Source organism: Callorhinus ursinus, unplaced genomic scaffold (genome assembly GCF_003265705.2).
Source record: "Callorhinus ursinus isolate GAN/ISIS: 27379988/994484 unplaced genomic scaffold, GSC_fseal_2.0 scaffold3, whole genome shotgun sequence".
In the NCBI taxonomy this organism is placed as follows: domain Eukaryota; kingdom Metazoa; phylum Chordata; class Mammalia; order Carnivora; family Otariidae; genus Callorhinus; species Callorhinus ursinus.
Window position 1 is genome coordinate 56,152,113 of NW_027397065.1, and position 24,231 is coordinate 56,176,343.

Below are 24,231 nucleotides of genomic sequence, written 5' to 3' on the forward strand. Positions count from 1 at the left end.
TAATCTCAATTAATCTGAAATGCGAGCCACAAATCCTTGATTATAAATCCCCAAGCTTGGCTATTTGTCCTTCCAAAAAAGAGCACTGCAAGCAATCCCTGCCCCAATGGTCCCCTTGCTCCCAAGTGATGGCAGTGCCACCTTCTCCGTGGTAGAAGCCAGCTGGAGGACCAAGGAAGACCCATGGTCGGCCCGATGAAGCGGTCACGAAAACACTGGACAGTCACGTCACTTCTTTGTGCTCATGGGGAAAGAAAGGGCGCTCCGCCGCTCTGGGACACCCTGTCCAAGATGGTGACGCATCTTTCTCGGTCTATTGAGAGGTGGGCGGGGGGGAGGGAGCAGCTTATTACTGAACTAAATGTTTTTATTGATCGCCCTTGAGTCAGAGCTCACTGACCCCGCAAACCATAAATGGCTATAGCGCAGAACTGCCATTTCCAGGCAGCAAGAAGAGATACCGGATTAGTCCAAGACACCTCGCCCTAGGCTTTCTCCACAGTCCCTCCACCCACTCCGCCTCGGGGGTTCAGAGTAAAGAAAAGGGCAGCAGCGGGTTTCCCCCGGAGGCCCTCCCGGGGGGCCTGGATAGAGGGGAGGCAGGACGGAGCTGCGGAAAGCGCTCTCCCTCGCGGTGCCGGAGCGGACAACCGGGCGCTGGTGCACACCCCACCCAGAGTTGGTGGCCAGAACGCGAAGCGGCCGGGGCGCGGGTCCAAGAAAACAAATGACTGTTCTGCAGCATTCCCATTAAACAATAAAGCAAGCTGTAAAGCCTCAGGTGCTGTGTTTGTTGTGCCGTCTGTGCTGAGCGGTGGCTCCGGCAAGGGTGAGCGGAGCGCATTGGGCCGGGGGAGCGCCTCTTCGGCTGATTCCAGGGAAAGATAAGGAGCCGCCGAGCCACCAGCTCTGTCTAGACTCGCGACCTCACAAGTCAAGCGCCTTGTTTGGATTAGCCCTCCAGATCTGCCAACCTGATCAACTCCTGAAAGAGAAGGGCCCAGCAACACCCTTTTTTCCTCTTACGGACCACGATTGTCCCTTCTTTAAGGGATCAAGGGTTGACTTGCCTGCAGGAGTCGCGGGGCTGGTTAGACCAGTGTCGGTCCCCGCTTCTTAGCGCCCACCCACAGGAAACGCACCAGAAGGAAGAACCACCAGGAAGATCGGCAAAAATAAGTAGCCATCTCAATCAAATCCATCAATAACACCACCCTGAAATAAACACGAACTTTCAATCAATGGAATGGAAAGAGGACCCCAGGCAAGGAGAGGGCTAAGTAGAATCTCCCACAGGACTGTCTTAAAGCGCCTTCCCCGCCCCCCACGCCACCTGGCGAAAAGCAATCTTATCCACGTCTTTTTCTCCAAATCTAGGCGTCCTCTTTTGGAGGCGGGGGGGAGAAGGTTTTCTTTTTAGAACGCTTTGCTTATCATCGCCGAGCGCTTTTCCAAAGGATAATTAGGCAGAAAGGTTTGGAAAATAAATTTAAAAAAAATAAAAAGAGTCAAGTAGTCTTAAGTGCGGCTCTGGGGAGAGACTGGTTTCTCCAAGGCACAGAAACTGGCTTCTCGGAGCTAACAGCTTAAGCGCCATAAAAATTAAAGGATGTGATAGTAACAATGCTCACAGCAAACACTCAGCAGCGTTCCCTCCCACCCCTCCCCCTCCTTCGCTCCCTGTGAACCAACTTCTCTGTCTACACTTCAGAAGTCTCCGGGAGGTGTGGAGAGATCCTCCATCACGACTTGGGACATTGTAAGCTGTGAAGTTTATGTTTGTGGCGCCTGGGCTCAAACAGCCATTCAGTGGCTTGCTCAGTTATCAAGAAAACAACAATCAGAAAAGATCAGTAAACAGAATCGGCTGCCAGCGCCCTGAATTAACCACTTGCATTTTAGTTTAAAAGCATTGACCCACACTGTACAAGTTAATTGTTTTTATTTTAAATAGTTAATGAGAATTTAAGATTTGGGGGCATTTTTGAAAGTAACACTTTTTAAATAAATGCACACACACAAAGAAATGCTTTAGCCTTTTTCTCCCTGCACATCAGTCCAAGGAAAATTTGACTTGCCTTGTTGTTGTGACTAATCTTTAATTGTTGATTAGCAGAAAGGAAGTAAATAGCCCTTAATGAATAAAACTCAAGCATAATTTGGATTATAAATCTCCCTTACAAAAACTGACTAAACTTTACAGATAAGAAAATAAGTACTTTCTGCTTAGTTTACTTGTACTAGGGTTGGAATTAAAAACCCAAACTGATTGAGTTCTATCCAGATTTAGCTCTTCTGGTGGTTTGGACAGAATTTTTAACTTTTTCCTTCTTTTCTTAAGAAAATGGAAAAGACTAAATAAATCCACATGGGATTTACAAGAGATATTTCATTGAGAACGATCTTATGGCTTAAAGATTCAAGGTGCTAGGGAAATGCCAACTACTTGTAGGTACCTTAAAAGCACATTGTCTTTTAGCTAATAGTCAAAAGACCAAAAAAAGAGGTCAATGCAATGAGTTTAACAAGCTTATTAGGGTGAATTGCAGCAGAGTATTACAAAGTCATCCATTTAATCTTGAATTCCAAAAAAAAAAAAAAAAAAACTTGTGAATTGGTAAGTGGGTACACACACCCACGAAGAATGTCAAATAACCAGAAATGTTATTTCAATGAAGAAAAAAGTCTCTTCAAATATGATTCTAACTTAGAAAGGACCTTTTTTAATGGTAAGGAAAACCAGGCCCATTTAATGAAAAGGAAAGAGAGACAGTAGACTGAAATAGAAGATGTTATTGCTCTGAAACAATGGAGGGGGGAAATCCTGAGTATCGACATTGATATGGATTGCCTGATTTAAGGAGAGCATCCTGGATGTTTTTAGGTGCATTAAGTTTTAGCTTGCAGAAGCTGGAGGAAATGAGTCATAATGTCCAGAAGGAAGAATTCAAAGTAATAAGGGGAAGGAGGATCAAAGATAATAGCAAACAGGAGGAATTTCATTAGAAGAGCACAGCTCAAAGCTAGGTCTCCAGAGGTGTGCAGGAAAAAGGAGAGTATGTGCAAGAGATGGTTTGCAAACAAGGAGACATTTCAGCTACACATTTTAGAGCGCGTGCTGAGGAGTCTAGAGGGGAACACACCTTTCATATGAATAATACAAGAACTAGAATGCTATCGACCCATCAATCCATTCTCAGCCATCAGGCAACAAATATCTTGAATCTAGCAAGTGAAACCAAATCGTTCATCACTCCCCTCCCAAATTACTGTACTTAAATTCAAGCTGTGGACCTCAGAAAAGTCTGACATCTATATATGTAAAACATCACCTCCTTCCCCACCCTCCACCCCCCTAATCTAAGGAATAAATGTCAGGATGAGAAAGCATCACAAAGATGTGTGCCTCACTTAAGTCCCTCCAGTGCATTCAAATCCTAAATAAATTTTTCCCATCTAACCTCTACAGAGTCCACCAGAGGCTATGGCTGGGGAAGGGCATTTAATGGTTTCCAAACCAGGGCTTGGGCGGTCAGTAACTTTGCAGACACCAGTATTCACGTTAGACCTGCCATCTTTGCAATTATCAGTTAGCCATCCCAGGTATGATGGGGAGAAAAAGGAAAACTGAAAAGCAGGCAAATAGAAATAGTGAACAGAAAGGTAAAAGAGCCAAGTCTGATGGGGGACATTAGAGAGAGATGGGAGAGGGGAGAGACAGAGATAGATGATAGATGATGATAGATGATAGATTGATAGATGATAGATAGATAGATAGATAGATAGATAGATAGATAGATAGATAGATAGATAATAGAGAAAGAGAGAGATCTTTCCAGGAGAGGATCTGTGTAAGATAAGACGTAACTCCTGTTTTTCTCAACAGAAGACCACAAGCCATTATTACCGCCGGCCAAATTATTACCCCTCTGTGAAGAATTAGACACAACAATCAAAGTAATCAACTGGCATGTCTAATGCACTGTAACATTTTCAATGCAAAGTTTGTTTTCTCTTTGCCCCCACGTTAGAGCCTGTAATTAACCCGTTATGTAGAACGATGCCAAACAAAAGGCTAATTGAGGCTCGTTTCCCGACTTGCGGCAGGTTTGGAGAGTGTGAAAGCAACTGAAGAGCCCGGGAGCGCGGGGCTCACCCGGTCTCCAGCCAGGCCTCCACGCTGCCCTCTGTCAGGGGTCTGAAGGGGCACGCGCCACAAGACACACGATTAGGGTACGTTAGCTCTCGTATTTATTAAGAATTGTCAGATACTTAAAACGGCATGACACTCGAGCATACAAATGAATCCAGTTTCTAAAAAGTCAAAGTATCATCCTGGGGTGGAGAAAGGAAAGGCGACAGGGTGGAGCCCCAAATCCTAACTCTACACCCGCAAACGAAGAAGCACCAAGAAGCCTGATTTCGGGCAGGGCCCTTTATCTAACCCTGGGTTCTGGCTCTCACACAGAACTACTGCTAAATTCAGGGGCGGGAGACTGGTTTGGGGGAGTGTTAGAGCGCAACTCAGACCGCGGAGGGGGCCTGCAGAGCACGCGACCCGGCCCCAACCCATAAAAGGCTTTTTCCAAAGGAGCCTCCGCCGCGCTTCTCTGCCCTAGCCCGACATCCTTCCAAGGTTTGGGGAATTAGAGTTGGGGGAGAAAAAGGAAAGGAGAGGGGGGTTGGAAACAAATTGGGGGTGGGGAAGAGAGACAAGAAAAAAACACACGCTGACTGGTCTGGGAATTGCTGAGAAAACTCTCCCCTCTCGGCCTGCTCTTCCTGCGCAAATAAAGCAGCATTTCCCAATCGGCTGACAGCCGCCACTGGTAAATAATGGTCATACCTCACTGACTAGGCAGAAAGGCTCTCTTTTAGCAAGAGCTTATACTTGAAATATAGGTCATTTCAACAATCCTAAGCAGGAGACTTTGGTATAAAGCACTTACTCCCAGAAAATAAAATAGTGACTCAGAACCAAAACCCATTTTAAGCAGGACCCTCTTCCTATTTAGGGTGGGGTGGATCGGGCAAGAAAAGAGACAGGAGGAAGGAGAGGTAGGGAGCAGAATGGGGGGGATAGCATCTCATTTTCAAAAAAAAAAAAAAAAAAACAGGAACATCATCACAGCTGAGAACCGAAGGCTTCCAACCAGTTTTGATTAGACTATTAAAATGCAAACTGGCAAATTCGACCTTAACTATTTGCAATAAAATATCATACCTATTGTATGTCAGTTTACCCCATTCACATGCAGTCCTTAATTTCAGACATTTTAATGGCTTACTTGTAAACATATAAAAGAGGGACCCTGGATCATTGCATTTATTTATTTATCTATGCCAAACGTTTATTAGTGAAATAGTCCTGAAGATATAATTCTACATATGGCGCTTTGATTTCACATAATATTTAGGAAAAAAGACAAAACACATAGAATTAGACATATAATTCAAAGACCACGGTATAACCTTTATCTTTTTTTTTTACTTCAGCAAACAAAAAATAATGTCAAATGACATGAAAAGTGGCAAGTCTTTCGACAATAAATAATAAATTACTTTATAATTTTTGCAATGCAAGAGCAAACAAAAAAAAAAGTTTCCTTTTTTTTTTCCTCTTTATTTCCAGAGAGAGAAAACAGTCATTTTAACCAATAACTATACACATCTTTGGGGGAAAAGTTCATGGATAGACACAAGTCAAACACAATCCCGAGACGCTTGTGGCAAAATAGAGGTAACCTTGTTGCAATGCTTTATAAGTTGGTTTTTAAATTTGAATTCAAAAACCTTTAAAGTCGCTTCAGACTTCTTGATAGAGGATGGATCTCAAAAAAAAAAAAAGAAAAAGAAAAAGAAAGAAAGAAGAAGAAGGGGGAGGGGCAAAAGTAAAAAAGAAACCAGCTACAGGACATGCTAAGAGACCCAGGATTTCACTTAACCCCTTGTTAAAGTCAACTAAAAACATCGCAAACCAACGCAGCTCCACCTTCCTGAAAGGACTCTTTCAGCCAAGGAGGCCAGTTTCTCTTCCTGCTCATTTGCTGGAGCTCCTGTTTGGCAAGGCAATGACCAATATAGAAACAGCACCATTCAGAATAGGATGGACTAGAAAATCTCTATTTCTGCTTTTCTCTAGATGTGCAGTGAAATGAAAATGCTTTTTTTGAGATCCTTGAATATAAATCCTCTACGTTTTAAAAACGTCTTTTTTTTTTTTCAGTACTCCTAAGGTCATTGGATAGCGTATGTTGGGTTTGGGTTTTGTTTGTTGTTTAATTCTAGTAAAATCCCATGATTGTCTTCACAGTGTTGCTACCATATCACCTTGTCATTAAAACAGACTTCGTGCATTTCATGGAGCATTCATTTCTCGATTCAGTTTTCATTGACTGGGTCGTTAAATACTTTTGTTTCGGAGTTCAACATTATACTTTCCCACTTTCTCCAACAGGGAAAAAAAAAAAATACATCTGAATGAATGTTCCTCATGCCTCAATAGGACTGGCTACCATGCTGTTAGGTGTATCTGGGAGCTGAGAGGACATCGACGCCACTTCACTGCCAGTGGAATTAGAGCCCGGTCCTCCTTCTGAAAAATTCACCTGCATGGAAGGTTGAGAAATGAATAAAGGAGGCTGCGATCGTATTCTTAAAAGGATTATAAACTTGTCATATGTGTATACGTACGTGCGAGTGTTTGCGTGTGTGGATGGGTACGCAGATAAAGATATCTACATATATAAACTGAATTTTAACAGGCTTAAAGAAAGCCCACAAAGAAAAGAACTTGAGAAGAAATCTTATCGCTTTCCCATCTTTCAAGAGATCTCTGTTTTAACTGAAACTGAATTCCCAACATTGTGTTGCATTGAATTATTTAAGAACAAATGTGTTTCCCACTGTAAAATGGCATCACAACTCTACCATGCATGCTCGAAATAAAATTATCCTGCTGGCTACATGCTGCCCTGGGAGCAGGCGAGTTCTCAGTCTCTAGGCATCAAAGCCTCTCTTCTTGAGTTGGAAAATCCATAACATACGCTCAGATCGTGTGACAGGAGATTCAGAGGAGGCTCCACAGAACAATGATTAACTCCTCAGAGGGTTCACAGCGTGGGCTTTCTTCCTTGTTGTTGGTCCTACTGCCTTTTGGCCTTCCTCTGTCTTTCTCTTTCTCTCTCTCTCTTTAAATCAGGCTCTTCCTTCGGAGAAGAGACCCATATATTATAACGTCATCGCATTATAAATATCTGGCTCCTTCTTTTAAACCGAAAGTATTGTGTTGCTGCTGGAAACCTCCTTCTCCACTCTGCCTCCACATCCCCCTCCTGTCTTGGCTTCCCTCCCACTGCGCTCATCTAACACTAAAGTTTTAGAAGGTACAAACACTTGGCTGCCCTGAACCCTTCTCTTACTTGCCTTCTATGATCCAAGTTTTGCTCAAATAACTCATAAGATTAACCTCACTTTAAAATAAGTCCTTTTTCCTAATTCCAGCGTCTACCTTCCTTTCTATTCTATTAAACTTTCCCATGGTGAGGTCAAGGGGCTTCTCAAATTTGCCCAGCCTCTAGACTGGCCCACTTACAAATGTAAACCTGGGCCAAGTCCTTGTAACCACTGCCTCTGGCCTATTACCTAACTGTTGCCACAGAGAAAGAAAATGTTCCCCCGGGTAAGTGTGAGGGTAAAAAGCTAACCTCAACTAAAGTTTTATTTTCAAAGAAAGGAACAAGTTTTTAGAATAGATCTTGTTTTATAGAACAAGATTCTATAGGACTGTTGACTATTTAAGAAAAAAAATGATGTGTATATATGCCCTATCACAAAGTACATAAATTTAATGATCCTATTTATCTTGATCCTTAAGCCTTTTGTAGGCATAAGGTGAGTTAATTTTCTCTTCTCTGGGTCTGTAAAACATATTAATGCTAAAACAGGTGTTCATGCGCTATCTCTCTGATGGGTAAAACTCATGTTCCTTTGGCTAGACATGCCCCACAGTATGTGATTGTGTATGACATCTGAACTCATACACTTCAAATGTTAAAGTAGTCCTGCATTGTAGATTAAGGTGGTCCCAGAAAGGGATATTAATAACCAAAGGTATCCATCGTGTCTTCAAATAACTGAACTCTCTATTGATACATTTGGAAAATTGTGCTCAGACAGGTGCCTGCTGCCCATTGATAATAGCATTGATTATGTCTTACAACATCGGTTATTAATACAAACACCTTGATTTAGGTCTTTAAATATACCATTCTCTAGGAGCTGAGGAGGGAGTAAATTTACTAATTGCTGATCTAAAGCCCCTTCCAGCTCTAAAAGTTTAAGATGTTTGATTTTGCAACCCTGTACACCTTCCCATGCATGTCTAGGTACTTAGATACCTTGGAGGTTATCCCTCAAAGCAGGCCCAGTTGATAGAAAATTCAACCTGTATGGTCAAATTAGGAACTCACAGAAAAGACTCACAAGAAGTTTGTTTTCCTTGAGCACTTGCCTCATCTACACCAAGCCTTCTTCATCTCTCCTCAACCCTGGAGCCAGGGAGGCACCCTCTCCCTGCCTGAATCTTTCATTGTGTGACAGTTAAACCAGAATCTTCTTTTTATTGGAGATTCAGCCTCCTCACTCTGAGAGCTGACACTTACCAGTTGCTGAAAAGCAGGCTGATCTATGTCACTCTGCAAGGCGAAGTCACTCAGTACTTTCCAAGGCGGCTGGTAACTCTGCACCTCCACTGGGTTTGCCTGTAAGCCACCATCGTGTCTCTCTGGACTGGCAGCCACCATGGGAGTTCCTGTCATCCCCTGGATATTCTGTGAATAGGTCCCCCCAACCCCAACATGTTAATGACCAAACTCCCTCCCTCCATTGTCCGCACAGGCTAAGCAAATATACCCTGGCATTATCTTATCTATATAGTGGCCATTATTGACTCAGTTAATCTGCTGCATGTATGGATATTAGCCAGAGTTCAGTTTTGTTTTATTTTATTCTGTTTTTCTGCTTCTGCGGGTGAGACTAGTAGGTCTGCTTGGACCTTATTAAACTAAATTCTATTTTTTCTCCTTTCCCTTCACATTCACAGCTCATCCCAATTCCTCCCATCTGCCTTCACAGGCTATGGCATCACAGGGGTGGAGAGCTGCAGCCTCCAGACATGGTGGGTTTCGTGGGCAGTTTCAGTTACACTTTCTACAGGCACTTCTTTTCACAGCGCCAACCCCCACCCCCAAGCATTTGGGTCTGGCCGCTATTGTGTGCTATTACACACTCACCAACTTGAAAAGTGCCCCGGCTCAGGCTTGGCTGGCCTGCCAAGTTTAATGACAGCAGGGGTTTTATGGCATTTAAAAATAGGGCTGAAGCAGTAAAAAGAAAAAAAAAGAACCTCTTTAGTTTAACTCAACCAGAAATCCTGTGGCGTGGGTGCTGCCATGGGCCTGGGATGACAGTGTATAGTAATATCTCCGGAGGCCTGGGCTTGACCGAGAGCAGAGGGTGCCCTGTCTTCTCAGGTCACCTTGGTGGACCTCGCCAGTCTGAAGGCGCTGAGGCAGGCCTTGCTCAGAGTCAAGGGGCACACTCAGGGGGTCGGCGGCCAGGGTGACCCACCCACCAACCCCTGAATTAGATAGGGAGCCAAGGAGGTGTCTCTTACTCTGGTGCCTGAGGAACTGACACCCTGAACCCTGGCAAAACGGGGCCAGGCCTTGTTGCCCCCTGCCGGTGCAGTGCAGCGGTGACCCTGTCCTTCCGGTGCCTGCCGGAGTGGGGGCAAGGTTGAAGGGCACAAGCCCACCCACGTGGGCTGGGGGTGAAGGTGCCCGGCTCGGCAGGTGGCCCTTGCTGGCTTGGGTAGAGAGGGTGAGGGGCTGCTGGCTTTTGCCCTGGAGCAGGATGGAACGTACTTGCAGGCCAACCTGGGCAGCCCCTCTCCTACCTTGCATACTTGCTCTGCTCCCCCCTCAAGTCCCGTACAGACCCCAGGGCCACTCACAGTTTTGTCATTGGGCTGCTGCTGCTGGAGCTGCTTCATCATGATGCTCCGCTTCTTGTCCTTGCACCGCTTGTTTTGAAACCAGACCCGGATCACGCGGGGGCTGAGGCCTGTCATCTCCACCAGTTGCTCCTTCATGAGGGCATCTGGCCGTGGGTTGGCGGCATAGCAGGTCCGCAAGGTGTGGAGCTGCTTCTCGTTCAGCACAGTCCGAACGCGGGTGGTCTTCTCGGGCTGCTTGTGGACGTGGGGCCGCAGGGCCGGCTGCCTGGCAGAGATGGGCTCGGCTGCGAGGCAAGGGGTGCAGTGAGCGCGGGCCAGGCAGCTCACCCTCCCGTACTGCTCCCAGACAATGGCCAGTGCTTTGCAGCCTCGACAGACAAAGCAGGGGCAGCAGAGGTGGGGACCAGGGAAGCAAAAGGGAGAATAATATCTGGCTCTCTAATCTGAGAGGTCAGTGCTGAGTAATTCAGGCCCAGAACACAGCCTCCACCCTTGCTCTTGTCAACACAGCCTTAGCAAAGGGGCCCAGGTCTCAGGGGCAGCATCATTCAGCATTTTTTCTCCTCCTTCCTCGCCTGTCCTCATACCCAGACTGGGCCTAGGTTACACGAGTACCCACTACCTCCAGGCTCTTGGACAAAGGCCACAGATGGTACAAGGGGAAATGCAGAACACCCCAATGTCAACCAGAGACACTGTAGCAGCCCGGGAGGTCTCTAATGCAAAGGTCAAAGAGAATTCTGTCAGAAAGTCTTGAACATCAGTCCAGAGAGGGCAAGCATGTCAAGGGGCTAAAGAAATTCAGTATTCTGGCCATAACTCCAGTCCTTGATCTTTCTTACTACGAAATCTACTTGGCTGTTCCTGAGATGTGCTGACCCCATGCAAAAGAAAACTGAAACTGTTGAGCTGCCCAGGCTCTAGATAAATGACAGCTGGGGAGTGTTCTGTCTCCTGACTTCCTCCCAATATTTCCACCTCTTCTGTGTTTCTCCACAAGGAGAGCACAGGTTGCACAGAACAGAAATTGCCACTATGGCTTTGCCTCTGTGCAAGCTAGTCACACATCCCCCAGAACAGAAGTTTTACAGCCTCTGAGAAAGCGGAGTGGACAGATCTGTGTTTCCTCACCTTCAGTGTTTAGTAAGAAAGATACTTTAAAAATGCACCAGGTAGATCTATTCCTGAGGGGAAGTAAGTTTTGGAAACATTGTCTGCCTTCTAAGGGAAGGCCTCCTCCTGGCCAACCTTGCCCTGTTTCTATTCTCCTTCTTGGGGAAAGGGCTCTCGAAATGTATGGTACAAATCCTTCACCTTCCAGGACCCCTAGAGTCAGGTCAAAACCTACTGGGTCAATTTAGTGTTACAGTGACAGACCTGAAGATGAAATTCTTACCAAATCACATACAATGAATGGTTTAAAGAGGCAGGCTCCCTTTAAATGGCAATTATTGCAGATTAGCTTGTTGACAGTTTTAAATTACAGCTCTGTGCAATGGCCTGCAGTTATTAAGACTGTATCTTTTCACATCCATTCTTTCACAAAAGGATAAAAATAAATTTTAAAAATGTTTTAGAGTGTGGGGCAGTTGTAAGGAAAAAGGATTTGAAAGGCTAAATGACTTAGGGCCACCTAAGCTTCCTTCATTGGGTTAAAGGAGGAAGCTCCGGGCGACCGGAGCTCCACCCCTTTAATTAGGCAGCGGCAGGAAGAATACCTGGCAGGGAGCTGAAGCCCATTTTCAGGAAGCCCGGGTTTGGAGGCCAAGGTGAACTGGAAGTACTGTTTGGATGTGTGTATACATGTATGCACAAGAGGCGTACATTCATGTGTACTCATATTTAGACACGCAGATGTGTAGATGTGCTGGGGGCGGAGGGGGGGTTAGTCTGTGGACGCCGTGAGTGCACGGAATCTTGCGCAAAAGAGTGAAATACAGTGCAAACGGCTCCCAGAACATCTCCTTTAACTGCCAGCCACGGCCTCAGCAACTGCCCTGTGGCTACCAAGGTGACCGCGGTGGCCTACGCACTGGCTGGGGCTGCTGCTGGCCTAGCCCAGCGCCAGCCCCCGCCCCAGCCATCCTCCCTCCCGGCAAGGAGTACCTGCCATTTGCAGTGGCCGCGCCGGGTGCAGAGGGCTGAGTGGGTCACCGGCGCCCAGGCTGGCCCTCTCCACCACGTCGTGGTCCGCACGGCAGAAGAGCCCGTCCTCCCGAAGCGCGAACTCGTCCCCAGGGATGAGCTGACGGCTGCAGGCCACGCAGCGGAAACACTCGATGTGGTACACCTTGGAGCGGGCGCGCATCACGAAGTCGTTCTTGCTGAAGCCGATGCTGCACTTGGCGCATTTGATCCCGTACAACCTGCACGCCGCCGGGCAGGGACAAGGAGAAAAACACAGAAAAAGGGGATCACTTCAAGCCGGCACTGCCCTGGCCCAAGACTGCCGAGGACCCGGGCCACACTGCCCTGGGACGCTGAAATCAGCATTAGCCGACCAGCTGGGAATGGGAGGAAAGAAATCATTAAGTTTCTCTGACTTCTCCTCCCTTTCTTTTACCCCCCTTTTCTTTTCCTATGAACCTCTGTGTCTCCAACCATAGCTCTTAGTTCAGAACACCCCCAAAGTAAAAACGTTTGATGTGTTGGAAACCTGGACCTCTATTCTAGCCCAACCCCAGGGTAACCCTTGCAGCTTTTGGCAGAAAGGAGTCAGGGGGGACTCTGGTATCCACTGGCCCCACACTTTTGCCTTCCTATTCCCCAATTTCTGCCGCTAGAAATGTCTTTAAAACTGCTACAAAAAGTCTCTCCAAGAGAAAAAGGTTAGGAGACGAGACTGTCACCCCACTCTTTGGTAAATATACACAGATGCACAAGCAGAGTAACAAAATGAAACCTCTGAGGGTTTCCAGATTCCCTTCTGCACAATAAGCATGTTGCAGTTTTTCCACAACTAAAGATTTTTCCTCCGGTGTTTTTCCTCGGGTAACAATGTTAACAGAAAGTTTCCTCTCCATTCTTCCTTTTATTATTATCTTTAAAATCTGTTCCTGCTCCCTCAATCTTTTTCAAGCTGCTGAAGCATCTACCTCTATTTCAGTTTGCTTGAGAACCAGGACCAGCCAGAAAAATGAAAAAACCCATTTCTAAGGTCTTCCTCACGCCTGACCTTTCCTTACCAAAGGACAATCCTTGTAGGTTCCACCTAGGCGGCACTGCCCTGGCCCCCTCTCCATGTATCAGTAATAACAGAAGTGGGGGCATTCCTACAAACAGAGAATGGACCAGAGGAAAAGATCCACACATAATGGGAGGAGGGCACCTCACTCCCTCAAGGGGAGAAGGGCATTCAGACCTAAATAGTCTCTCTGTTCTGCTTTTACAACTACAGGAGTTCAAAGGGACACACACACACACACACACACACACACACACACACACAACTGAGAGAGAGTGAAGGGGAAAAGGCAAAAAGCAATTGGCTCCTTCTATAAATGTGTACGTGAAATTGGCTACATGAAGGTCTATATGCAGTTGAGGAAAACACTATCTCCATGGAGGAAAGATAGTCCTAGAGGTGCAAAGTGAGCTCTCCCTCTCCAGAATCTTGAGTTCACACACTAACCAAGTAAACAATGAAAATGGCTCATTTGTCAGAGGTTAGAAGGTAGATTCAAAAGTTTTTCTTCCCTCCGCCTACTCTATGTGAGATCTTCCATTTCATAGGATGAGGACTTTACCTTGCCTGTGACCAAACAATTTGGAAAATCCCTCCCCCTTCCTCCTGTTCCCCACTTCCCCTATTTCCTCCCACTCTCCTTCCCTCCCCACCCCCATTCCACAAAGTATTAATAAACCCTTAGACACACTGTTCAGTTTTACATATCAAGATTATACTCTCTATTTCATGATTTTACGCTAAGAAAAAGTGCTGGACACTAAGTGAACAGGTAAAAATTGTGACCACATACTTAATTCTTAACTAAACTTTAATATAAGTTCTCAGCTCCAGAAATTCTATACACTTACAAAAGCTAATTACTTGTTAATAGCCGCTGGAGAAATTTTAAAATTATATAATATTTTTATATTATTTAACATAAGAGTAAAGATGTTATCTCTTCTGTTTGTTATTAAAACAATAAAATTTTCTTTCGGAATTCTACTGACATCCTAAGGCAGAAAATGAAATTTCTGACACATCTCTGACACAGGTAGAGAAAATTTGAGATTTGTGAAGCATGAAGTTGAGACACAAAATAAACTGAAAGAAAAAAAAAACCCTCAGAAAGTCCCCTATGTGGTTTTAGTCTTGTCAGTATGGGCAATTCGCTCATTTTATCAGTTACCAGATTTTAATGTGAGAAAGGAAGCTGTTCAATTATCTAAATATACCAATTGTTCGTAGACAGATGATGGGCAATTTGATCTGCTCTGTCTAATTCATCAGCTCAGATAAGATAAGAAAGAAAAGATAGTCAGATGTCACCAAAGGGTTAATATTTAAAAAGATTAAATTTCCGGTCTTTTTTGCAGGGAATATTTGGATTGGTTTTGGAATTTTCCAAGAAAGGACTCTTATCCTAAAAATAAATGGGGCAATATTTCTATTTGCACTTTCAAGGTGCACGTCTAAACATCCTTAGGTCAAACTTTTATTTCACCTATTGCATTGACATCTCCACAAAATTTATAACTAATGAAACACTAAACTATAAAAATAAATAAATGAATAGGGAAAAACACTGCACAATACAATAAAAAAACAACCTTTAAAAAAGCAAGTGTAGAAAGCCCAATTATCCATCTTTAAATTTCTGCTTGTTTTGGAAGGGGGAGGGTGAAAGAAGAAAATAATTTGAGCATCACAAATTCCAAGGGCAATTAAACAAGCTTCAACACCACACAATTTATGAAAACCACTATTGAGTTTGTGGGGGGATTTCCCCTAAAAAGTGAGGTAAACAGAATAGTTTAATTTACGTTAACATACCTAAAGAATAACTTTTGCACACTGGACTCCACTAAGGCATACTTCGCAAAAAGACAAAGCCACATCAAGTAATAAAAAAAGGAGTAGAGAGACAGGGAAATCTCACAAAATTAAGGAAGCAATATAAATGGCGTACCTGATATAATCTCTTTTACAGTAGGTTTTCCCATCTCTAACAAAGCACGTACAGCTCTCATCCAAATACTGATTACACTCCGCACATTTCAAACATGCCGCATGCCATTCCAAATCCGGAGAAACCCTCAGAATATACTGATCGTGAATTTGATTGCCGCAACCAACACATAGGGAAATCAGACGTTTTTCTGAAATGAAAATAAATACATGATTGACTAACCGTTTACTTCCTACAGAGATAAACACACTTTTAGTGTCGTTCTCTTACTGGGCGTACTCTAGGAGTTTTTTTTTTCTCCCTTTCTTTTTTTTTTTTTTTTTAAGAGTATTGCACTTTGGGATGGTAATTGAAGTGTGCCATCAAAACCTTGACTCGTTTTAAAAAGGAGGTGGAATATATGTAAAATGCAGATTTGAATAGTCTACATTTGTAAGCCTAGCACGCAATCAAACCCGTTCATTTTGTGTTTCTTTTTCCTCCCTCCTCCCTCTTTGCCGTAATCATTGGGAAAGATTATGGATAAGTCAAGTCAAAGAAAAGGTTTTGACTAGAAGCGTTAAGTGAACGCTTATATTTTCCATGAAGCACGCTCTTAAATAGCACATAGGACTGGATATTGTTAGTAAGAGCAGACATCAATACAGTTGTCACTCGTTCTCTTTTGCAAGTCTAATGCTAATTCACATCTCCGGGTATTGTATGTACAGGCAGACCTTTGCAACGGAATAACCTCGGAGAGCTCAAGATTCCCGAGGAGGAAACCACCGCTTTAGCACCAGAAGGCTAGGGTTTTGGAGGGCACACAGGCGAATTCAAACACAAGGTACGATCAGTTTCCCGAAGATCAGAACCGACAGCAAGCATGCAGGCGTGGCGGCAACAAGAAAAAGCCACCTCTTCTCTCTCTCCAGGCAATGACTCCAACTGTGAAGAGCCCTTGGCACCCGTGCCTGAGAGAGACCCCCGCACAAGAACAGCACACCGAGCCCCACAAGGTAAAATAGCCTCTTACTTTTTGGTGGATCTCCCATGTCTCCCATATCTGTAAGAGGGAGTAATGTCCACAGTGAAATGGTGGTTGTACAGTTGGTGAACAGCCCACAGAGAGGATGCTGGAGCTGTGGCTAAGTGGGAAATAGTGGCCCCTGGGGTTGCCAAGGCTGAGAGAACCGCTGCCCGGCTGCGCCTCGCCCTCGCGGATCTGGGAGTCCAATTTAAGCCGGCGGAGTTGGCGGAGCAGAGGCGCTGCGGCGGCGGCGGACTCGGCGCGGCTCGGGCACCTCTCTTCCTTATCTCTTACTCAAACTTCTCAGCTCCAACTCAGCTCCATCGCCATTGGTCTGACGCAGCGCGCGGGGACGTCAGGCGAGCGCCGCGCCCATTGGCTGTGGGGCGCGCGGCGCAGCTGTTCTGATTATCATATTTCAGCCTCGCCGCTGCCGTGCGCCACTGACCGCTCGGCGAGCCCGCGGGAGAGGATTAGGGCTCCCGAGGCAACTTACTCTGGGCTCAGGCCGCTCTCTCCCGAAGCTCGGGCTGCCCGGCTGCTCTGGCTTTTGGCCTTCCTCTCCTTCTCCTTCTCCTCCTGCCCCCCCTCCCGTGCTCCTTCCCGGCGGTGCTGTCAGCGCCCTCGCCTCCTGTCGCGCTGCTCCTCCGCCCTGCGCTCCTGGGGTCCCCGCAATCCGGCTGGCCGTGTTGCGCGCGGGGCACTTTTCTGCCGCCGGTGGCGAGTGGCTGGTGGGTAGGTCTTCCTGATGACGAGGTCCTTCCAGGCCTCTAGGAAAAGGGGCGACTTGGAACAGGCCGTTTGGCTCGCTTTGGTCTCGCGCTTTAGCGCTCAGCTCCGGGCTTGGCCCGGCTTGGCTGCCCGGGAGGGTGAGTTCCCGAACTGGCTGCGACTGGCGCGCTGGGAGCTGCCTGGGGGAAGAAGAACCGGGAATGGGATGAATAAACCCACAGGAACTGTTCTCTTTTGCTACCCCACTATCCCGTTACCACCGACCTCAGATCTCCAAAGAGCTGGGGTGGGAGGAAAAGAGTGCTTCTTGCCTTTAGCGGAGAATCAGGTTGGGAGTACACAGGTAAAACTAAGTTGACTCCGCGACTCCTCTCTCTTCTAACAGTCCTTGAGGTCTGCTTTTGCAGTTTAGCCCTAGAATTTAGAAGCGCACTAACCCAAAGCCAAAGACTGAAATGATCTTCCAGTAGCGGAAAGTTTGTAAAGCGATTAATATATATCCTGTCCAGTTCCTCTGTCTGCTGGTGTCCTGCCCTTTGTTTTTAAGCAAACGTGTGCAATTTGCTGGTGGTGTTTTCGGCAATTATAAGGACAGTTCTCCATGTCTGTAGTCTAGAGATTTTAAAAAATGTGTTAGTTTAAGAGCGTGAGGAGGAAGGGATCAAATACTGAAAGGCAGTGAAATACCTGTTTCACTTCAGCGGGTTTGTTTATCTGATAATTTTCTCTCGGGAAACAACCTGGAGAAAGATGAACATTGGCTCCAACTCGCGGGTAACCTTTTTCAATAATTTCTGACATGTTCCCGTCACCTTTTACAGTCTCCCAAAAACAAAGTCACGGGAAAGTCCACGAAGAACACCCACACGTCTCCCAAAGTTTCTAAATAGCTAATCCTTATGTAAAGTGACTGCCAGTTTTCTCTTAAAAGGTCCACAAACCCAAGCAGAAGGCTTAACTTCGGTGTCTTGCTGCCGCGAGAAAACCCAGTTGTGTTAGGAAACTCCTTTCTTTGTACTTTTCGCCAGATCCAACCCTTGATAAGAGCTCTGAGCTCTCAGCTGGCCTCAGTAGCTCAGTTTGCATGGATATGCTTTTCCAGAGTGCAAAAAAACCTAAGATGTTTGAGTTTCCTCCTGACCTAGTTGGGCTTTACCAAGAACACGTATCTGTTTCGTTTTGTTTTCTCTCGAGGAAGAGTTTTAACTGGATCTCATGCCTTCTATTTTTATTATATCTGTGTGTGTGTGAAATTGAAAGTTGGAATAGACATAGGTTGATAAATTTATCCAATTTTTTGTTTAAACTGTTTTGTTTAAAGTTTCTAGTCTCCGGTATTCTATGCATGGAGCCTTTTGTCAGGCTGCTTTTGCAAAGCTGCTGCTGGTAATCAAAACACGAAGCCAAGTCTTCCCGGTATAAGGGCATGTTTCCCTTACAGATAACCAAGTTGACTCTAGTTTAAAAAAAAAAGAAAAGAAAAAAAGATACCACTATAATGCCAGAAAGTAAATGGAGGATTTTAACCAATCAAATTGCATTATGCCACCTTTATAACATGGAATTAAACAACAGAAGCTGCAGAAGCCTGATGACATATTTGAGATCCACAAAGCGCCCTCACTATCCATTCTCCTTCAAACCAGTCACATACACAGTGTGGTATTTTAACTTCCTGAACTGATAACCTATTCCAAAGAATTATTGCTGATGATGGTAGCAATTCCAAATAGAAAAGCTGGCATGTGGCTCGGAGGAAAACGTTTACTCATGGGCAGTTTCATCATAATGGTGAAGACACTTTTTTTCCCCTTTTTTTCAGCCCACACTGTTACTGTAATCAAGTATTTATTTTCTTAGTAAGTTCCTAAGCTGATAGAGGTAAAGATCATGCAGAAGGTACTCCCTGTTAAAGGGAGAAAGTTGAAGGAACCCAATAATATGTTGTTCCATGATGGATGTGTTCCTGAGTTCTGTGTCTACTGCTAATACATTTTGCATCAGAATCAAAGTTAGGGGAGCAGCCATTATTTTTTTCACTTCACCTGAAAGTTTAAATGTGACCACAGATTATTCTCCTCTTTCCTTAGCTGATTGCTACATGTGCATTTAATGCATCAAATATATCGGTAAAAAAATTGTGTAATGTTTTTATAGAATACAACAAACTGTGATTAGCAATATTTTCCCCCAGTACTTGATCACAGGAGCGACCTCTTGTGTTGAAAGGGGAGATTAGACCCTCTCCCCTCTCCTGACAAAAATGGACTTACTTTGACCTTTGCATGTTCTGTTAGGTCAAAAATACATCTTTCAGAACAGGAGTTGTGTGAATCCCCTTCTGTGAGCTCCTCTATTGATAAGAGAAGAAGAAGAATATTGGTAGTTACTAAGTATAGTCCCCATTACCTCCAGGCCACCCCAGTATACTTCACAGTGTCTTTGAATATAAAAGGTATATTGAGATTAAGTAAGTTCCTCTTGACTCTGTGGCGTCTGCCCACGTATACTTGTACACACCTTCCAAAATGCAGCTATTACACTTAAAACTCCTGGTGGGCTCTTAAGCCTATGTGTTTGTGTGCTGTTACTTTCTTTCTCTGCTTTAAAATGTAAACATTCCACATCAAACTTAATGCCAGATTGCCCTGAATGAATATGTTCTCAGGCTACTTTTCAGAAATCTAAATAGCTTTTAATTGCAATTGAAAAGTGGCATTACACATTTAGAATGTATTTATTCCCCAACAAGTTCTGGCAGATAAAAGTGAATTTTAGCTCAGTTCTTTGGAAAATTATGTACAGTAAAGGAAAAAGCTTTCTCCTTCCCCACTAACCAAGATTGGGAAGAAAAGGGGGTTTTGATCAGCTTTCTCTGAACTATGAATTTGTTTTGGAACTTATTCCCAGGGAGGTGAAGCTCTCTTTAGCCCACATCAGAATCGGATTTGAAGGAGTAGAATAACAATTGGTCTTCCAGTTTCCGTGAAAAAAAAAAAAAATATATATATATATATATGACAGAAGGATTTATTTTTTCTGGTATTCAAAAAACATATAATTTGGAGGTCAAAATGAACATATTCACCTCAGAAAATAGGTATAGAATATATGAATATGTACTCCATTCCCCTTCTCATTTTTACTTTTTCTGTGTAGTCTTAATCATGTAGAAAAGGCTATATAACCATCAGTATCTTAAATCACATCCAAGGGTCAGATAAAATTATGTGTGTTTAAAGAGCGTAATGATTAACCATTTATATTCCTCCCAGAATGAGGGTATGGGTGTTTAGAGCCAATTTGCCCCTCTTCCAGTTGTTTTTAGGTGGTGGCTTACTGAGGATGAATCAAGAGAATCTACACTATAATTTCAGAGGAGAAGGGAAGAGATCTTTCTGTACCATTGGGTTTGAAATGATTGTCTCTCTTTCCTTTAATCGTCCATTAAAAAAATACCAAGCAATGATAATAATAAAGGCAGTTGTTAACAACAACAACAAAAAAAAACCCTTCAGTTGTGATTCTAGTTTTATTGACGGGGACTCCTGCTGTGAATGTGGTTTTGTTGAGTGTCAATTGCTTTATTAACCAGTTAGAACAATCTGGGTGAATTAGCAAGAATCTTCTTCTGCAGGCTGAACTTGTTAGCCTGCGTTTCTGGGTTCAGGTAGCTGTTTCTGTCACCAATGTTCCCGATATTCTTTACTGGCAGAGGCAGCCCAGGGAGGCAGCGTTCATGTGCGGTCTGCTGCTCGATTACCAGCCGAGATAGAATTCCATGCTCCCGGCAGCCGGGAAGCCACAAACCTCAGATCATTCTTGAGAATGCGAGGTTCGCTGTTCATTGCAGGAAGGAGTTCGACCAATAGAGGACAGAAATTTGCACCCTTCATTTAAAATTGTGCCTCTGGCAGTATGATCACACAGAAGCGGCTGGTAGTGTCAGGTGAAATTTTTTTTCTTCCCTTTTTTTTGGGGGGGGGGTTGTTTATTGTTTTTGGAACTGTAAATGACTAGGAACAGGTAATTTTTAACTGGACCAGAGTTCTGCGTGGAACCCAGGTTGGAGCCAGTGAGTGCTATGTGGTGACTGGGAGGTTCTGGCCCAAGGACGCACTGAAACCTACAGCTCGCAAAGCTTTCATTAAATGTATCGGATTCTCGCGAGGGTAGCTGGGAGTCTGGAGAGGAGAAAAAACTTCATCTCCCAAGTCCTGGACGATTCGGCTGAAAGCTAACATACCTGCACTGAAGCTAGCAAAACACCCACGGGCCCACCGGAGCTCTCAGGAAACCGGGAGCAAGTTAACTCGGTCTAGCTGATCAAATGACATTCTTTCTGAAAGAAATGACACCCTTTCCCCCACTACAATTTTGTCCAACGGACATCTCTGAGTTTAGCGCCAAAGGATTGATTTCCACCGCCCGCTGGAGGTTTACTGGGAATGAGTGGAGGAGGGGAGGCGAAGGTACCTTGGAGGAGGTCAAGAGGAGGAGAAGGAGGAGCAGCAGAAAATTACCAGCCAAGCGGGGGAGGGAATTGGAAGTCCGGAAATCTATTAGGATGCCTCAAATAACCTTCCCTTACTCTCAGAATTCAGCGCTCAAAAATCAGCCTCATAGAAAGGTGTCCTGGGCTGGAGTCCTCGGGTGGGTTGCGGAGCTGATGTCAAGAGCTAAGCTACTTTCTATGACTTAAACTGGTGGCTAGACTGTGTCAGGGCTGTTTAGTGAAGCTGAGAGATGTGTGGGTAGGGGCTTTTTTTAAGGGGAAGGGGCAACCATTGGTGACATCTACAAGTAGATTCTGAGAGTGGAAGGGGAGGTGGATTCGGGACTGGAGAAAAATCTTCAACTCTTAGTAAGCGGCTGATCGGTTCGAAAGAAGATTTTAGCGAAAATTTTGAAGGTGGCCGTCTGCTTCGACTCCGCGGACGTGAACGAGAGGATGGAGCTCTGGGCTTGTACGCGTTTAGAATTATCTGCGCCTCCGGATCCAGTCTGTTAAGAAAACTCCTCAATTCTTTGAGACTTCAGGTGGAGAGACGGATTTGCCATGCTACTGTACCTGCTAAATACCAAGAAAAGGGGATCTGGAGACGACCCCTTCCAGAAAGAATGTCATTTGATCAACTCAACTGAGTTAATAACTTGCTCCGGAAAGGGTCAAGAACGCCTACCCTTCCCACCCGCGCAGTTGCGCGGCGCCGAGGTCAACTTCCCTTCCCCAGGTAGCCTCTCAGCGAGGGCCCAGGAACTCCCGTCCTCCGGTTCTTTTCGGGCTCAGAGTCCTGCGATCAAGTTTCTGGTATTTCCAAGAACCTACATCCTTCTGTGTTCAAGCACATATGTTCAAGAAATTCAGCCTAGCCCAGGTCCCGGGATAAGAGAAGCTTGAAACAAAGAGACGCAACCCCCGCCCCCTCCGGATCCCCTGGGTCTCCTCCCTCCAGGATTTCCAATTTACCAACCTTCTAGCTGGACCCTCACCCCCACCCCCTAGTGTTCTGCGCTCAAAGGCATTTTTCGATTCCATCTTCCCTTTGGCAAAGGAGGAGAAATCGAACTGAATCTACACCCCTTGCCCTCCTGCTAGACTTAAGGAGAAAATCAACGTCATGCAGACCTCTCTCCTTCTAGGTTGGCGAGCGCAGCCCCTGGAGAGGCCACTCAGTTCCTTAGTGTGAATTTCCTTGCCACCCACGTTTGGGACCAGAGCCCGGGTTGGCCTCCGACGCGCTTTGGTGGGCCCAGGTGGGGACGTGAAAGCAAAGGTGAATGAATCCGGTCGCCCGCGGCTCCGATCACTAAAAGAGGAGGGGGTCCCTACGTGCCACCTGGGGGCTGTCTGCTGGGGGACCTTCCAACCTCCTAAAGGTGAAGAGTGGAGAAAGAAAGCTCAACCTCCGGCTGTGGCCTCAGAGATGCAACCCTCTGGGAAGGTTAAACTTTCAGTCTTAGGTTGCTCCCTTTCTTCTCTGCTCGTGCTTCAATACCCCGGGTTTCCCCCAAATGCATACACTTGTGGAAATGAAAGAATCAAGGTACCATTTTAATTGCTTCAAACTCGGTCAAATCACCTCAATATGCCATCTCCAGAAGCTCAACTTTCTCTGAGTGCCTACATTCCAGAAAATTGTAAGGAGAAACATTCCCTCTTCATTCGCCTTGTTGGTGGCGTCGGGAAATGACATTATAGTTAATGGTACACAATATTTAAAAAAATAGTTTAATTCTTAATATCATCCTCAAAATATAGACACCCCAAAGTATTAGTTGTCATTTTTTTCAAGTTTATTCTATTCACTTTGTGTTGCAAACGTTGAATTGGAAAACAAGAGAAACCCTGCAGCGTAGATTCACTTCTGTGCTCTACTGTCAGGCGGGGGAGCCGCCTGGGCTGATTAGCAGAGAGAGGGCTCCTTTGTTGATTTAAGAGTTCACCAGCCAAGACGTAACAATTACCTTGATGCCTTTTCTCAGTTGTCTATTGTTGGCTTATGTCTGCGGTGCCTCCACTGTACAAAATGTGATCCAAAAGAAGAAAAACAAAAAAATTTAAGTGAAAATATAATAATGGTAATAGAGGTCTATTTTAACTGGCTTTGTTTATGGATTGTATATATTTCACACACATCTAAATGAAAGATACCAAAAGTGTATATAGCACATATTTTATGTATAATTTATATGTTATAATTACATGCTAATGTAACATCATTTTTATAAGTTAATGCCATAAAGAAAAGTTTGAAATGCTACTTCTTATACACATAACACCCTCTGTCCAAGAAAATAATTAGCAGGCTTAAAATTGACATTGGGAGGTGTTTCTATAGAAAACAAAATCCGAAACTTCGAGAACAGAAATCCCAACAAATATGATGGTACATAACTAGGTTGCTACAGATTAATATCATAAGAAAATACTCTCCTGTTTTGCACAATCTCATTTTCTTGTAGCTGTGCACTTAAAATTTGTATTTTTTCATTTAACTGTTCTGAAATCTCTGATCACATGATATTAGCAAGAAATAAAATCTGAAAAAGTCATCGATAATGCTTAAGGAATTACTATAATTAAATATTGTATTTTGACCGTATTGTGCTCATCTTTATTTAAATGTAAATATTGATATATTAAAGTTAACATAACTGTATAACAAGATAATATCACCTCATCATAATTTACAAGAGTTAATATAAAGTAAAAGAGCAAGTGTAAACTACTTTCCATAGTGGCTAGTTAGGGTTTATTATCAAAATATAGTAATAATAATAAGATTTATATGTGTAACAAATATGTAGCTATCCATTCTCCTATCAGAGTGTTC

General features: G+C 44.5%; 1 protein-coding gene across 1 annotated transcript; it reads right to left on the bottom strand.

The window, feature by feature from the left end:
• Positions 1 to 5,364: 5,364 nt before the first annotated feature.
• Positions 5,365 to 16,439, bottom strand: ISL1 (ISL LIM homeobox 1). Its single transcript, XM_025866648.2, has 6 exons — positions 16,169 to 16,439; positions 15,154 to 15,343; positions 12,125 to 12,384; positions 10,016 to 10,302; positions 8,664 to 8,831; positions 5,365 to 6,608 (listed from the first exon to the last, which is right to left on the bottom strand). The coding sequence occupies exons 1-6, from the start codon at positions 16,194 to 16,196 to the stop codon at positions 6,492 to 6,494; spliced, it is 1,050 nt and encodes a 349-aa protein (XP_025722433.1). The 5' UTR covers positions 16,197 to 16,439; the 3' UTR covers positions 5,365 to 6,491.
• Between the last annotated feature and the right edge of the window lie 7,792 nt (positions 16,440 to 24,231).